Below are 18,406 nucleotides of genomic sequence, written 5' to 3'. Positions count from 1 at the left end.
CTATCTCTCATCATGGCAGGACAGGTTTGTCCACATCCGGGCAATCTTACGGTTTAACGATAACGCTCGACCGGATACAGCACGGATCACAGGAGCCTGTCTACACAACAACTACGTTGATGTTCTCCCCTGGCCCTCCAGATCCCCGGCTTTGGACCCGATAGAGCACCTGTGGGATGAATTGGATAGACGGCTACGCCGACGTCAACCACAACCCCTGTCGATTCCAACGGGGGACGGTTGCCGTAAAAGGCGACTATGCTTGTCGTAAGAGGCGACTAACGGGATCGGGTGGTCAGGTTCGCTGACTTTGTTGAAGCATGTAATGTCATGATGCCAATCACTGGATTGTCTGGTCCACTCGGTTATTTACAGACATTATATAATATATAGTGGACATTCATCCGTTCGTTCGTTCGTTCGTTCGTTCATTCATTCATTCGGGGGCGCGGGTGGCCCAGTCGTCTAACGTGTCTAAGGCACGGCAATTCCATGTGTGTCTCTTGGGCACGCCAGAAACCTGTGGTTCGAATCCCGGTTCGCCCCGGTTATTGTTCTAGGTTTGTCGGCACCATTACCATGCTCGTGGGTTTCACCGAAGTGGTAAACGTTTGAGACCTGCAACATTTCGGGCTTTCCTACAACATAAAGCTGACGGAATATTGTTCAAAGCGGCGTAAAACTCAACTGACTCACTCGCACTTACTCACATTCATTCATTCATTCATTCATTCCGGGATAGAATAGGTCTTCAGCAACCCATGCTTGCCGTAAAAGGCGACTATGCTTGTCGTAAAAGGCGACTAACGGGATCGGGTGGTCAGGCTCGCTGACTTGGTTGATGCATGTCATCGATCCCAATTGCGTGGATCGATGCTCATGATATCAATGACTGGATTGTCTGGTCCAGACTTGATTATTTACAGACCACCGTCATATAGCTGGAATAATGCTGAGTGTGGCGTTGAACAACCAACCAACCAACCATTCATTCATTCATTCATACCGACATGACAAGGGACACAGATCTCTCATTCAATAACATGTTTATTTGATATGGCATGTTTGTTCAAATATGATATGTAACATGAGTTACAAGCAAACTATATAATCTCTTATAACATGCATTCATGCACGTGATTTAGCGATAACAAAATCGGATAACCATGATACATCTTATCGCATGACTTTATATGTTTCGATTTTTGAAATATCAAAGATATAAATAATTTGGAAGCATGATCCCCTGATGACAGTCCTACAATTTAAAATGTTAAGTAAAAAGGTAAAGATGAAAAAATATAAAAAAATATTACCCAGTTATACAAATAATGGTTAAGAAAATTCGAGATTATAAAGAACGCCTCGGTGATCTTGTGGATAGTGGATAGTGGAAGGTCGGTGGTTCGATCCCAGGCCGCATCATATCAACAAGACGTTAAACGATACAGGAAATCTTGTTACCCTTCCGACCCGTGAAGATCCGGGGTAGAATAGGTCTTCAGCAATCCATGCTTGCCCTAACTGTTTGAAGGCGACTATGCTTGTCGTAAGAGGCGACTAACGGGATCGGGTGGTCAGCCTCGCTGAATAGGTTGATACATGTCATCGTATCCAAATTGCGTGGGTCGATGCTCATGATGTCAATCACTGGGTTGTCTGGTCCAGATTTGCTTTTTACAGACCGCCGTAATATAGATGGAATATTGCTGAGTGTGGCGTTAAACAACAAACAAACAAAACAAATGTTACCTTGCCTGGCAATCGGTATTGAGAAGAAAAGACAAGGACTGGCCGGCTCGGAGATAGTATACTGTGTCTAAGTGTGGTACCCATGTTAAACTGCGGCATGGTATCTCACTGGGCTAGCACTATATAATCGGCATTATTTCTGGATAGTACAAGCAGCCACACATACAGCATGTACGTCGCTATATAAGTGCAATAATCTCCAAGGTTAAACCCAAATTCCCCTCTTCTCTTGATTATTATGCAAATAGGTAAAAATTAAGCTAAATGCTTAAATTAGTATGTAAATGGGTAAATCTGGATTATTAGTGTTCACACATTATCATATTACTTAATTAATACACTTTAGCATATATGTAAATATTCACTGTTAACTAATTGAAATCATATTTGCATTGTGGATTGTGCATCTGCGTCAATACGCAATTGAATTGTTCTGGTTCGCCGAAAAGGTCAGTATATATGTTGCCTGAAGTATCTGAAGGCGGATAAAATTGTTGAATAATTTCAAACCACGAATGGTAAAAGCTAAAATAGCTGTCGGGCTTTAATTGACTCTTCAAGTAGTTTTGTACGATACTCGTCTATGAAGAAGACAAACACTCAGCAATGGCTTTTCACCGCCAAGAAATGTGGTTAACAGTGTAATTGTTTCTAAAAAGCGTAAACGGGATAACATTATATATTAGTCCAGTAATTAAAAGGTCCAGGTTCAACAAAATTGACGAAAAAGGTTTAATGCTGGATTTTGGTGCCTTGGCACAAATGCATTAAACTAAAATATAGTCTACCAAAATCTGACATGGGGAACCATCCGAAAATAGGTGCAAAGGAATGTATATTTAACAATTTTGAAAGGAAAATGCACATAGAAGTTTAAAATAATGCTTCAAAATGACGAAAAAGTACATAAATTTGTTAATATCAGTAATTCTTGCAGAACATGAACCGATTCATTATAATGTTGACGTTTTACATATAAAATCATACAGTTTATTGTCTTCACATAAATAATCAAGTTAGAAACAAATATAATTGAAAAAACCCAAAGTATTCCCTTCTTCAAAATGGCGGCCGAGCATACAATATTTTAAAGATAGACCTAAGGAACATAAAGGTATGTATAAGCTATTTTTCTTTTATAGCTAAAATGAAAACTTGTATAATATATAGTTGATTGGCTCTAGAGAGTAATAACTGATGAAAATATGAACAAATATAAACATAAAATTTGAAACAGAGCCTTAAAATTAACATCAACATTTGTTTCAAGGAAAATCAAGGGAGATAATCCAAACACCGAGAAGCAGTTATTTTTCTCAAATGGTATTAGCTTCTCAGAAACTTTATTAAAAGTTAATTCCGAAGATAGAATCAAGACATTTAGCACAAAAATCATTTGCTATAAAGGGAAAAGCAACATTTGTATCTGTACACATGTCAACCATATTTCTATCAACAGTTACTATTCGCAGGTGACTATTTTCAACTGAAGGTGTCCTATGTAGATCACAGATGGCGACTTGTTTGCTATGTATGGAACCAGTTAACCTGGACAAACCCCAGGATTATGTGAAGTTGACAGCAAAATGCTGCTGTAGCATTAATAACGCAAACAGACTGCACAAATTAGATGCACCAGACATCATATGCAACTGTAGCCTGTTGGTACACAGACAGTGTCGAAGTATGCATATAAATCCAAAGCCTTAAATTTTAAAACTCACTGTTTTCTATGTGGTACTTGTATTGCCCATACAGCATTACTCATTGACGCAACCACGCGGACTGCTTTCCGTGACGTGTGTGAGACTATGTGACTTTGGGCGTGATTTCGTTTGTAAAACTGTGTAAGGTGACACTGTGTCACACTGGTGTAAACGATTACCAGAAAACAATATGTATGCAGCATGAAGGGAAAACACCGGTGTAAACGATTATGGGAAAACATAATATTGCTGCATTACTAGAGAACACCAGTGAAGACGATTACGGGAAAACTTAATGTATAAAGCAATTTGGGAAAACATCGGTGTAAACGATTACGAAAAACATAATATATGCTGATTATGGCAAAACACCGGTGTAAACGATTACGAAAAACATAATATATGCTGATTATGGGAAAACACCGGTGTAAACGATTACGAAAAACTTAATGTAGAAAGCATTTTGAGAAAACGCAGGTGTAAACGATTATGGGGAAACTTAACGTATAAAGCATTTTGAAAAAACGCAGGTGTAAACGATTCAGGGGAAACTTAACGTATAAAGCATTTTGAAAAAACGCAGGTGTAAACGATTCAGGGGAAACTTAACGTATAAAGCATTTTGATGACGAAAAACATAACGTATGCAGCATTACGAGAAAACGCCGGTGTAAACGATTACGAGAAAAACTTAATGTACGCTCCATTTCGGTGGTGCAAAAGATTACGGGAAAACATAATGTAGAACGCAGCATTTTGAGGAAACATCAATGTAAACGATTATAAGAAAACAATGTTGCAGCATTAAGGGAAAACACGGTTGTAAACGATAACGGGAAAACATAATGTTTTCAGCATTAAGGGAAAACATCAGCGTAAACGATAAGGGGAATACAAAATGTATTGGGCATTATGGGAGGAAGACACTGTTGTAGACGATTACGGGAAAACATAAAGTGGTATGCAGCATCTTGAGAAAAAACGGGTGTAAGCGAATATGTGAAAACATGTGTGTAAACGATTACAAGAAAACACAAGCGTATAGTTGACAAAGTAATCTGTATCCCCCATTTTAACACGTTATCGTCCCAAACCAGGTAACTGACCCAACATTTCTCTAAGCCCATGTCAAAATAGCTGCAATGGAAATTCTAAAATAAACATTTCTAAAACTTCTTAATATCAAATGGCACTAGTTCAGTATGCGCTTTATATATAGACATGCAATGTTTGGCAAGGAAATATTTAACAGTTTATTTGTTATACTACTTAAATAAACCAATCCTATATTAAAACTTAAATCCAACTTGTTGTCATGGAAACATAAAAATTTCTAAAAGTGCTATATATATCAAAAGGCACCAGTTCAGTATGTGCCTGGTAGACATGCAAAGTTTTGTAAGAAAGTATTTAACGGTTTTTGAGTTACACTCTGGAAACGAACAACACTCTGGAAACGAACACCACCCCTGTAGAACCTAAGACCAACTTATTGCCATGGATAGTCACTATATGGCTGAAATATTGCCGATGTGACTTTAAATATTAACTCACTCACTCACTATTGCCATGGAAACGTGAAACAAAAATTTATAAAATTCCTAAATAGCAAGAGGCACCAGTCCAGTATGTGTCTGGTAAACATGCACAGTTTTTGTTGGAAAGTATTGAATGGGTTTTGAGTTATGCTCCGGAAACAAACTCTACCCTAGAGAACCTAAGTCCAACTTGTTGCAATGGAAACGTAAAAAATAAAAAATTATAAAACTCCTAAATAGCAAAAGGCACTAGTTCACACACATACACGGACGGAACCCATTTCTATATCTATAATAATGCAGTATGCAGCATTTTGGGAAAACTTTTGTGGAAACGATTATTGGGAAAACATACTTTATGCAGCATTAAGGGAAACACCGGTGTAAACGATTACGCGAAAACAACATGAATACGGCATAACGGGAATACATCGGGGTAATTACGATTACGGGAAAACAATGTATGCAGCAAAATGGGAAAATACCGGACCGGGTGTAAACGATTACTGGGAAAACATAAGGAATGCAACATTAAGGGACAACACTGGCGAAAACGAATAGGGGAAAACATGATGTATGCAGCAATAAGGAAAAACACCGGTGTAAACGATAACGAAAAACATAATCTATACAGCATTGAGGAAAAACATTAATTATATACTATGTAACTTTGTCCATAAAACTGTGCCTTCACCATAACTTCGACTGCAAACCGGTGTAACATTGTTAATGGTTGATAAGTTCACGTGATCTAGATTAAATACTATGCATCTGGCCTAGTTGATGGTTACAAATTTCTGAGCAGAAGATTAAATCCCTTATACCCCGCCACGAAGAAGACAGGTTGCACGTGGATTTCTGAGCGGAATTATAAATTCCTTATACCCCGTCCGAAGCAAAAAGCCGCATGTTTTTTCGAGTCAATGAAAGTCATGTGACAGCACAAGTTAACCTCAGTTCAATCGAACAGCTGAGTTCTATCAATTTTGAATTGATTTTAATTATTTTACAATGTCACATAAAACATGTCGGTAAGATAAATCGGTGTAATAGGATCACTCGGGGTACATGTGGTTGTACACGAGTACCTCGATAGGTACTGCTACAACCTATAATGTGTACAACCAAACGAAAAATCCTCAAGATATGAAAATGACTGATCACCTTGTGAGTGATAAGGGATTTGCTGACGTAAGCATATCCTGAACTGACAATATAATTTGCTTCCGGTACTATAATATTCCTGTGGTCATCAGGAGCATATAGTATTTTATCAAGATCACGCGAACCAATCATATTTTATCATTCTAACATGGAGCTATGATAATTGTACATGTACATGGACGTATTATACAATTGTAAAAACGCACAGGCTGTCATAAATCCAAATTGTTACACAAATTCCCTCAATAAATACGGTATTATACAAGGTTTAACCAACTGCCTGGGTCCCGTTTTACAAAGCGATCTTATCGTTTAGACCATATACTCCTATACTTTAGCATAGGCTTATGAAAGTCGTAGCGCTAAGATCGCTTTTGGGCTTTCCAGGTTTATAACCGTATTAATTCAAACCTTGTTATTAAATATATCACAGTGGTGTGGTTGGCAAACCAGATGACACATTATTGTATGGCAATTTAATGCAGTTTTTCGATAAACGTTTCTGTCGATTTCATGTCAATGATTTTTTAAAAATACAATATTGTGTCAGTGAAATATATAAATTTGTATCACAGTTCATAGTACACATCAGTACGTGCTAGAGAACACAATGGAACTTATTCAAATGTAGATCAACGTGTCGAACAAAGTGTCGAATACGAAGGCCCCTGAGTAATATTGCCGTTGATACCCGTATCAAATACATCACCATCGAATAACCATTTCTTGTTTGGTTCATTTTTAGGCACCATCAAACATGGGTGTATACTTTCTTATGCCCGGCAATTTACTTTACTCAGTTAAAGTTTTTTAACATTTTACACCAACCCCCAAAACATCAACAGAAGACCAACCAAACAACAAAAATAGTGAAGGGAACGAAAGCTATTAATTATAATGCAGTGTATGCAGGACGAGTCTGATCCTATGCTAGGCACTATTTCAGCGTTGTTTTATGGTAAAATTCAGACCCGCCTTACGTTACGATAGTGTTTTGAGTGGTGCTACACTGGGTTAGGAAAACCCACGAGGGCCCTCAAAATACATGACGCAGATGAAAGTTTCAAATACATAAAGTAAATATTACTTGTCTTGAATGCTTTGGACTTCATAAATGTTTACAACAAATAAGTATAATATGGCAACATAAAGGGGACATTTAGCATTTACTTTCCATATTCTATATTTTCTATTACAACAAATACCTTGGACAGATTCGCTACTAAAGCTTCGTAAGGTGACGTCACCATTTCCCGTATCTCTAACACAGAACAATATTACTCTAGCTCATCAGTGTGATATGATTGCACGGCTGTTTTTAGGGTAGCGAATGTATGCAAAGTATTTATAAATAGAATGGAAGTATGATACACTGACAATCTCATTAAAATCAGTTCCTAGTTCTCGCTACAGCTAAACAAAGATCTGAAGACATCCCATTAGGGGTCACGTCAGCACGACCTTTCATCCGACCAATCAGAGCGTCACTTACCAGATCATGAAAGTGACAGTCGGAATGTAATTTCTAATCATACAACCTCGAAAACATTAACACGGGATATTCCGAACGATAGTTACGGGTTTAACGACTGAATCCATACAATCTAGACCATCTATTAGCCATTCCAGAATGTTCTTTTGTTCAGGTTTCAAATTTGTTATCGAGAATTTGTCAAATTATGTTTCGAAGCCTAGTCGCCAAATTGAAATAAGTGCCGTAAAGTCTTCTGATTGGTCATTCCATTGGTCGGTCAAAGTTCGCGCAAGGTCGGTCTACGTGACCCGTAATGGGATGTCCCCAGATCTTTGATTAGCGGTAGCGAGAACTAAGATCTGATTTTAATGAGATTGGATACACTGACTTATCGATTTGTGCGCAAAGACGCAACCCGCTACAAAAAATACCATAAACACATATCTTCAACAAGTTGCCTCGCCGGTGACGACCTTAGCATAGCACTATATGACTTGTAAAAAGCGACTAAATTGAGTCGCGTGGTCAGGCTCGGTGACATGGTAGATTGTTGTCGCGGGAGTTGCTTATAATATCAACTGCTTTTATATTTTGTCCAGACTTTGTTATATACAGGTGATATGGCTGGAACATTTCTGATTGCGGCGTTGAACACCAATCACTCACACAGCACAGTTCTATGTGTACAGTTCATGCCAGGCTTCGTCATGAGTTCAGGGGTTTGTATACACTATATGGGTGGGTGATGGAAGATGTCTGAGTGAACGCTCTCGTGAAGTATCGTCGATGTCTGTCACAAGAACCCCGTATATAATCGTTAATCGGTAAGGGTTAAAATCAATATATATTTATATAGGAATATGTTAATAAATTAAAGATTTACCACCCTATTATTTACAGTCGTTGTTTACAGATTACATACTCCATTGCATCACGAATCGCAATCAGTGGACATGAGTTGGTTCCTGACAGTCCCTCGTGGGTTTCACCGAAGTGGTAAACGTCTGAGATCTGCATCACTGCGGGCTTTCCTCCCACATTAAATTGACACGCCGTGAAATAACTGGAATAATGTTAAAAGCGGCGTTAAACCCAACTCACTCACAGCTTGGCTGTTGGCATCACGAAGCTATGTCGTCTATTATCTCCCTTTGATCTTCTTCCGGTCCTGCGTGAATGAAAGAACATGGTGAACAAGAGGATTTCCTGTGCATGACAGTGGATAAGAAAACACATGGTCCGAATATGTTACACCAAATTATTTGTTTGTTTGTTGTTGACATCTTGAGCATCGATCCATGCAATTGGTATACGATGGCAATTGGTATAAATGAACTGCTTTTTTTTCTCCACAATATGGATGAAATACCGTCGATGTGATTTTAAATTTTAATTCACTCACACTGCACTGGTCCATGTACCAACACAGTACGTCCACAAATATAACGTGAAAAATAATAATGCAACTCACCTATCGTTACTGTTACCACGGACCTAGTTGGACGCCACACCGGCGCTGAAGCCATCAAGTGAAGTTAGTGATGTATTAAGCACTGCCCGGCGTACAAACTGGTTCTGCAATGTAATGAAGTGACAGATGTACCACATAATACTTTGAGGCTGCTTTGTGTCGTCACAAGGTGATGCAGAAGCTCACTCAGCAGGTCCATCACCTTACGGGACATGAGTGGCCAAGTCGTTAAAGTCGTCATTCACCATACAGACTTGCGACACATGCAGGGTGGGTTCAAATTCTGAATGCGGAAGATAATCGACTCTGATTGGTCAATCAGAAGTTTCAAATCACAGTAACCACCTCTGATTGAAATATCTGTTTTAAGGGCTTCATCACCGCGGAAGATAGTATTTAGGGGAAAAATATTTCTCTCTCAGTCATTGTCCGTAGGCGTTTTGAAATAATAATATTAGATAAATAATATGCAAAGTTGTGTTTACAACGTCAACATATAGCCATGGTGATGGGGCAGAAAGCACGATAGCAATCGACAAGAGCGTATTTTAACTATATGGTACGAACGCGCAATATAAATGATTGTCACCGGATCGTGAGACCCGATCGGCGCAGCTCGGTGTTTTTTGCTCATTAGGGTATTGTCGAAGAATTTGTTGTCTTTAAATTTGATTCTCTAGCAGTTAAATCTCATGCTTTTGTCATGTATTGATTTCATATATGTTATCCCATATATGTATGCAATCTTATTCATGTATTGAACGTGTTTTAGTAACTTTTTCACGCAGTATAGGGGTTACCTAGTACTTCGTAGATATTTCTCATGTATTTATAGTTATTTTTGCCAACTTACTAATAGCGGTCGGTCGGGTAGCCTTGTGGTGAAAACGTTCGCTCGTCACGCCGAACATTCCCGAATGGGTACAATGTGTGAAGCCCATTTCTGGTGTCCCCAGCCGTGATATTGCTGGAATATTGCTAAAAACGGCGTGAAAACATACCCACTCACTTACCTTACCAACTGTACATATCTGGTTGTAATTGTTTAATGTTACCTTTGGGTGGCTTATGTTTAGGACATTATTTTGATACCTATATTCCTATATTGGTTTAGTAGTTAGTTTGCTTATCCCTCGTGTATTCCCTATCTCACACTGTTCTGTTAGCTCCCAGAGGCTTTCCTTTGTTAGATTGGGGTGGTTGTCTGCATCTAGGTCCGCGCGTCTCGTTTAGGAATCTCGGCACTATCGAGTGTGTAAATTACCCCTCTACTCAGCAATCTGAATCCAGATCAATTTAACTCAATAAGGTCGAAAAAGCGACAAGCGACTACTAATCACTTCAAAGTGACCACTACCAAGCCTTCGACATGATGAGGCAAGACTCACAAAATGGAGTAGAAGGGAACGTGGCAAACGCCATAGACAGCTTCCTGCTGTTGCTGTCAGTTAAAATAGGGAACAATCAATATGATCCAATGTCACTGGACAATGGCACGCAACAAATCAGCATTATAAGCCCAACCCTGATTAACATTATGATTGATCATGTCAACCCTCCTTCCCAAGTTTCTAAATTCGCTGATGACGGAGCAATATGGGTAAAACACAGAGATGTTTCACAAATCCGAAAACAACTCAAGTCAGCCTGGGGTGGAGTAGATCAATGGTGCAAAAAATGGGGGTTCAACCTTTCAAGTGAAAATAAATTGTGGGAGTTCTACTTAAACACTTTGGGAAAGATGCTAATATGATATCCCGTCTCTCCATAAAAGGCAAACCAATCAAATTAAAAAAGTCCTCAAAACAGGCGATCCCAGATCAACACCTCACTCGGAGCAAACATAAAGAAATTTTTGAAAACAGAAGTCATAAACACCTGCACGTACTGCGGGTAATTCCAGGCACATCTTGGGGTACTTCGAGGGACACACAGCTGAACCTCTACAAATTACTTATCAGATCAAAAATAGACTGTAGTTAAGAGGCCTTTCACTCAGCATCAAATACTGTCTTGTACCGACTCAAGCCACACAAAGCCATCATGCTAACCACAGGCGGAGCAACATTACTAGAAGCACTACAAGTAGAAACATAAGCTTGAAACTAAGACGAAAGAAGGCAATATTATTGTTCTGGGGACGAACATAAAACCCATTGGTGAAAAAGACATAGCAAAACAAAAACACCTGAGATGAAGCCCTCTCTCGGAAAAAAATCCCTCACTAAAGCCATCTGAGATATTAGTACGTGAACTCATCTGGAGTCACAACTGTGATGACATTCAGACACCAGAAAGTCACTACAAATGGTTACACCAACCTTTGACTTTAATCAACTCCCAATGTTGACACTGCTTTAACATCAGAAGTCACTTAAAAAACAAAACCCAAACCTACTACGATCAGTAGCTATCACTAAAATTCAAACTACCTGGGACAGCTGGGCCCATATATACACTGATGGATCCAAGAATCCTGTAGATCAATATCCATAGCTCCTAAACCCAAGCACTCGGTTCTGCCTGCCTGATGGTCAGTCAGTATTCACTGCTGAAATGGAGGCAATTCAGCATGCACCCAAACTCATACCGGAACTACCAGAAGCAAAGGCAGTCATACTATCAGACTCTCTAAGTGCACTTCAAGCCACCAGTGGCAGAAACTCAAACTCGAGGACCAAACGCCGTCAATAATATTCTATATGAATATACAAAAAATACCGGAACAAGGACAACAGGTGGAACTGTGTTGGATCCCAACTCAAACAGATATTCATGGAAATGAAAAATCAAACACACTGGCGAGCTAGCCCTAGATGAGGCAGAGAAACAGCATATTCCCTTCAGTAAACTAGAGATAAAAAGCAAAAATCAAATCCTCCATAACCCAAAGATAGCAAACCCAGTTGGACGCAAGTAAGATCGGCAGATGGCTACACAATATTCAACCCAAGATTCACCAAAGCCATAGTCATACTCAAATGTATGGAAAGTTGAAGTCGCCACTCACACCTCTTGCAATCAACCTGAATCAATGGCTCACTTGTTACTTGAATGTTAAGATAATGCCTCAGCTAGGGCTCGGTTGATACAAGAATTGCAGTCAGATCCGTTATCTGCCGTAGATCTTCTTAAGCGAAGAGATGCAATAGCGAAAGCCAAATTTACTCTTTTTCTGAGAGATGGATAGCTACTCAAACGTATATTCACTGATCAGCCAAAATGAAATCATATCAATATACAAAAATATAAATTTTATCAGTACAAAAACAGAAATTGTATGAATACTTAAACTCATAGTCCCAAAGTTGGCAGGTCAGCCGAAATTGCTAAGGCAGAAGGCGACCTCTTAAACACTTAAAACAACAACAACAAACAACGAGTTTGACTATGGGAAGGGATTGCTAGACCCTAACAACAGGTCGCCTAGCAACTAAGTGGTCAGGAGAAACTTGAGTTTCGCCAGTAGGTAATTTTGGGGCAGTTTTGACCTTGTACAGACTTACGTCTGGTGATACTGAGCTAAACGTATTGGCTTGGGTATTATAGTTTATACCCCCTTTTCTAGTAATCGGTGAATAACTAATTTCCCTGGGATTGCCTAGTTAAGGTCAAGTACCTTTCTCGTGGTTGTGAGTCAAGTAACTCTTTAGGTCAAGTACCTTTTTATGATTGTAGGTCTAGATACTCTGTAGGTCCCGTACCTGTATTTCCTTTGTTAATCCAAGCGACTTGAGTCTATGAGGTTAAATTTTTATTCAGGCGTATTCGTCTATCTTAAATGTCCAAGAGACATATCTTAGGGATAAGCCTTCAGTGCCCATTTCTCCCTACCATCTCAACTCAGCTCATTTATTCTTAGAATAACACCCACGGTGGAACATCAGATACAATTATGTACAATTTTCAATAGTACAAAAAACGAGTGTTGAGTTAATTAACTCCTAGGTGTAAATTGGTTACAGCCTCGGCTTAAATGGTTGTCTATGGTTCATGTCGATTGTTTTGTCCATCTTTGGTAATAGCTGTTATACAGTTGCTTAGCTAATCAGCTGGTATATTTGTTCATGGTTTATTAATCAGTGATTATGGTCAGTGTCAATTGGGGGTCTTGATTCTTTAGATTGCCTCTCTTAAATAATAACACAACTGTGACCGTTTACGACGTTTTCTATTCTTGCTTTATACTTATATCATGATACCCTGGTATCAGGAGCACAGCTCCGAGACAATGGTTCCAGGCTTGATACATTGTGGGTGGTATAAACCTATTCTAGGATTGGATATGTATACACTGCACATTGGGAACGGGGTGAAAATACTTAAAGGTTCCCCAAGACATACATTTTACCGTTAGGAGGTGCCAAGCATTTTTGGGTCCCACAGCAGGTCTATTTCAGAAAACCCAGTTATTCTTTCTTTTAATTATTTCCTTCAAACAGATCCCAACCAAACATCGAAAGGTGTGACGAAATCTCCCAGCTAATGGTATGTGATGACACCAGGGTCATCAATAATTAAGAAGCACCGTACCGTACTTGGGAACACAGGCACCACATTTCCGCCCTCGTCGACAGAGTCTGTTATTTTATGAATCCAGGGCACGTCCTCCGCGACGTTATTTGTCTGGACCGGTGACCTGGTTTCCACTTTCGTTTTCTTCTGTAAAACTCCGAATATGTCTTCGTGGTATCTCTTGACACTCTGCAATACAGTACATATAAGCACATTTAATACTTTATGGTAGTGTGGTCTTGTCTGATACTGTATAGCACAGCTTCAAGACAGCACAACAAATAGAACAAATCCAAGTTACATTTATTCATCCTTCCTGGTATGTTGCAAATGCAGCACAAACCTTTATTTCCAGTGTTTTATTTACTCTCAGTTGACAAAGGTAGTCTTTGGCTTCTACTTGTAGTGTCTATATATACCCTCGGTTGACAAATATAGCTTTTGGCTGCTTTCAGTTGTTAAAGCACCATCATTTGACGAATATAGTCCTTGGCTGCTTCCAGTTTTTAAAAGTACCCTCATTTGACTAACATAGTCTTTGGCTGCTTCCAGTTTTATACGTACCCTCATTTAACGAATATAGTCTTTGACTGCTTCCGATTTTTATAGGTACCCTCATTTGGCGAACATAGCCTTTGGCTGCTTCCAGTTTTATACGTACCCCCATTTAACGAATATAGTCTTTGGCTGCTTCCGTTTTTAATACGTACCCTCATTTGGCGAATATATTCTCTAGCTGCTTCCGGTGTCAGGTTCCCTTGCTCACTCAGAATCCGCTCCAGTGTCTGCCTGACGTCTTCCGCCATTTCTACATCGCCGCAAACGTAGATGTGTCCGCCAGCTTTGACCATGGTGTTGAAGACGTCCTTGGCATACTGCTGCAACATGTCCTGGACGTACATCTGTGGAGGAGACGGTACATGTCTCTATCAGGTGTAGAGGAGGCATAACATTTCACAAGCAGGTGTGAACATTACACTAGCCAGTGAGAGAGGAGATGGAACATTTCACTAGCAGGTGGGGGAGGAGATGGAACATTTCACTAGCAGGTGGGGGAAGAGATGGAACATTTCACTAGCAGGTGGTGGAGGAGATGGAACATTTCACTAGCAGGTGGGGGGAGGAGATGGAACATTCCACTAGCAGGTGGGGGGGAAATGGAACATTACACTAGCAGGTGGGGGAGGAGATGGAACATTTCACTAGCAGGTGGGGGAGTAAATGAAAAATTTCACTAGCAGGTGGGGGAGGAGATGGAACATTTCACTAGCAGGTGGTGGAGGAGATGGAACATTTCACTATCAGGTGGGGGAGGAGATGGAACATTTCACTAGCAGGTGTGGGGGGGGGGAAATGGAACATTACACTAGCAGGTGGGGGAGGAGATGGAACATTTCACTAGCAGGTGGGGGAGTAAATGAAAAATTTCACTAGCAGGTGGGGGAGGAGATGGAACATTTCACTATCCAGTGAGAGAGGAGATGGAACATTTCACTATCAGGTGGGGGAGGAGATGGACCATTTCACTAACAGGTGGGGGAGGAGATGGAACATTTCACTAGCAGATGGTGAAGGAGATGGAACATTTCACTAGCAGGTGGGGGAGGAGATGGAACATTTCACTAGCAGGTGGTGGAGGAGATGGAACATTTCACTAGCAGGTGGGGGAGGAGATGGAACATTTCACTAGCAGGTGGGGGGGGGGGGGGGAAATGGAACATTACACTAGCAGGTGGGGGAGGAGATGGAACATTACACTAGCAGGTGGGGGAGTAAATGAAAAATTTCACTAGCAGGTGGGGGAGGAGATGGAACATTTCACTATCCAGTGAGAGAGGAGATGGAACATTTCATTATCAGGTGGGGGAGGAGATGGAACATTTCACTAACAGGTGGGGGAGGAGATGGAACATTTCACTAGCAGATGGTGGTGGAGATGGAACATTTCACTATCAGGTGGGGGAGGAGATGGAACATTTCACTATCCAGTGAGAGAGGAGATGGAACATTTCACTATCAGGTGGGGGAGGAGATGGAACATTTCACTAGCAGGTTGGGGAGGAGATGGAACATTTCACTAGCAGATGGTGGAGGAGATGGAACATTTCACTAGGAGGTGGGGGAGGAGATGGAACATTTCACTAGCAGATGGGGGAGGAGATGGAACATTTCACTATCCAGTGAGAGAGGAGATGGAACATTTCACTAGTACCGTGGGGAGGAGATGGAACATTTCACTAGCAGTATATGCTCAGGGATGCCAAGGACTGGCTGAACGAAATCCTGTCTTGCTCAAATAGGTTCTGGTGTTCCGGTCTGGCAAAATTTATGCAATCTTGCTAATGATGTTCAGGTCTGGCTCAAAGATGATCTGGTCTTTTATCAGCGATGTTCAAACATATATTGACGTATAAAACATTCCTACCTTCGGTTGGCCTGGCTCGCGGGACAAGGCCACATAGTAGTCCTTCAGCACTCTCTGGTCCTTCATGGCCGCCAGCTCCGAGTCATAGACATGATCCTGGCTGGACGACCGGCAGCCGAAATACAACCTCATGTCACCCCAGCCTCGCCGACTGGCGTCTGAAGAACAGAATATACAAACGTTCACTCGCAGAACATACAGGGAACACAACCCTATGTCACACCAGCCTCTCCGATCGGCGTCTGAAGAGCAAAACATACAAAAGTTCACTCGCAGAACATACAGGGAACACAACCCAATGTCACACCAGCCTCTCCGATCGGCGTCTGAAGAACGAAACATACAAAAGTTCACGCACAGAACATACAGGGAACACACCCCCATGTCACATCAGCCTTGTGGACTGGCGTCTGAAGAGCAAAATTTCACTCGCAGAACATACGGGGAACACAACCCCATGTCACCCCAGTCTCGCCGTTCGGCGTCTGAAGAACAGAATATACAAATGTACAGTCGCAGAACATACAATAGAACACAACACCATGTCACTGGCGTCTGCAGAACAGAATATACCAATGTACAGTCACAGAACGTACAGAACATACAACGTGCCAGTTTAATATCCTTTCTTGATGTCTGGTATTGTATCATAACAGAGTGGTGTAAAATGAACTGATCATATGTCGCCTTTTGAGAACAAAGAAGACGGCTACCACAAGTACAATAGTGCACTCACTTGTCGGAGTATGCCCTCTGGCCACGTCCACCTGTCGCTGTTGCCAGAAGCTCCTGAAGGGGGCGATACCTGTCCCTGGCCCCACCATCATCACCGGCAGCGTCTTGTCCTCTGGTAGGCGGAAGTTGGGGGCGCTGTCGCAGAGAGAGATGGATATAGCTGTTTAAACTCATATATGAATGCCCTTTGTCGTGATAAGATTCAATCATGCTAAAACCATGTTTGTTTGTTTGTTGTTTAACGCCACACGCATTCTAGCTATATGACGGCGGTCTGTAAATAATCGAGTCTGGACCAGACAATTCAGTGATTGTTATCATGAGCATGGATCCACGCTATTGGGAAACGATGAGATGCATCAACCAAGACCACCCGATAACTTTCGTCGCCTCTTACGACAAGCATAGTCGCCTCTTACTACAAGCATGGGTTGCTGAAGACCTGTTCTAACCCGGATCTTCACGGATCAGTCTGTTCTATAGGTGTGTGGCCTTTCAGTATATGCGTGAATAAAGATTGACATATTGCATTTTGCAAGTGATAAAGCAGCACTGTTGTCAGGGGACTGTTATGCACCCCCAGTGTTAACATACTTATTATAATGAGAAATAACGTGTGTTAACGATTTTTAAAAATAACTGTTCTTCTCTTTGTGATTATTTTTGAATTAGAAACAAGTATGAATAACGGTTAGCAATTTTGGTTATCTCTCAAATGTCTGTCTCAAATGTCTGTCAGTTCCCATACAATTAAACAAAACATTATAATGAAACAGTCGTTTACGCATTTTAAGTTGAAGTTCGACAAGGATTATTGTGAGATTGGCAATCCAGAAATAAAAAGAAATGTTGATGAAGTCACCAAATCTATTTTGGATTCGGCCACTGAACAAGAGGAGGTCCATAAGGCCATTATGACGCAACAAGACTGCAATACTAATCATCTGATGATGACAAGCTCATTTCTGAAATGTGAATATTCTGCTGACGTTGTAGAACCTTATACTAGAATTATCTTTAATATTATGTTTGAAAAAGCCTATTTTCCAACTCCATTGTCAGAGAGGATTATGGTCCCTTTGTACAAGAAAGAACTCCATTTACACTATTAAATGTGTTCAGTAAGGTATATGTTTAATTCTGAATACAAGACAACACTCCTGGGGTGAATGCTTTGATAAAATTATCGAATCCCAGGCTGGTTTCCTTCGTTGTTTACTCAACAACTGACAACATGTAGATTTTACAGTCAGTCATATAATGATATCTTGGAAAGAAGCGAGGCAAAAAATCTACTGTATTTGTCCATTCTGTGAACCTATAGAAACTTTGGACAGTTTTAAGTGATAATGGGATTTCAACCAAAATGTATAATTCCATTTAAGCTATTTAGGATAGTGTTTAATCTTGTGTAAGATTTGATCACCATTCAGAGTTCTTTGAACGTAACGTCGGAGTCAGACAAGGGTGCGTTTTGAACCCGTTTTTGTTCGGCATTTTTATTGATGACAGCTAAAGAAATAGATAAAAATCTGTGAACCAGAAATACAAAATCATCCACTTTATTCAACATTTTCTTGTGCTTTTCGCCAATGGTGTGATCCGTATTTCTGATACAGGTTTTCG

General features: G+C 40.4%; 1 protein-coding gene across 1 annotated transcript in view; it reads right to left on the bottom strand.

Moving 5' to 3' along the window:
• Positions 1-3,459: 3,459 nt before the first annotated feature.
• Positions 3,460-18,406, bottom strand: part of LOC139462509 (nitric oxide synthase, inducible-like) — a 59,711-nt gene continuing 44,764 nt past the window's right edge. Inside the window, exons 23-28 of the mRNA XM_071244281.1 lie at positions 16,782-16,915; positions 16,046-16,203; positions 14,331-14,522; positions 13,639-13,809; positions 9,106-9,209; positions 3,460-8,802 (exon numbers count right to left, since the gene is read on the bottom strand). Coding sequence (XP_071100382.1) covers positions 9,129-9,209; positions 13,639-13,809; positions 14,331-14,522; positions 16,046-16,203; positions 16,782-16,915 — 736 coding nt within the window. The 3' untranslated portion in view covers positions 3,460-8,802; positions 9,106-9,128. The remainder of the gene's footprint in view (positions 8,803-9,105; positions 9,210-13,638; positions 13,810-14,330; positions 14,523-16,045; positions 16,204-16,781; positions 16,916-18,406) is intronic.

The sequence above is a fragment of the Haliotis cracherodii genome, unplaced genomic scaffold (genome assembly GCF_022045235.1).
Source record: "Haliotis cracherodii isolate W230 unplaced genomic scaffold, xgHalCrac1.p SCAF_15, whole genome shotgun sequence".
NCBI classification, from domain to species: Eukaryota; Metazoa; Mollusca; class Gastropoda; order Lepetellida; family Haliotidae; genus Haliotis; species Haliotis cracherodii.
Note: the sequence above shows the minus strand (reverse complement) of the source record. Positions and strands in the feature narration are given on the sequence as shown.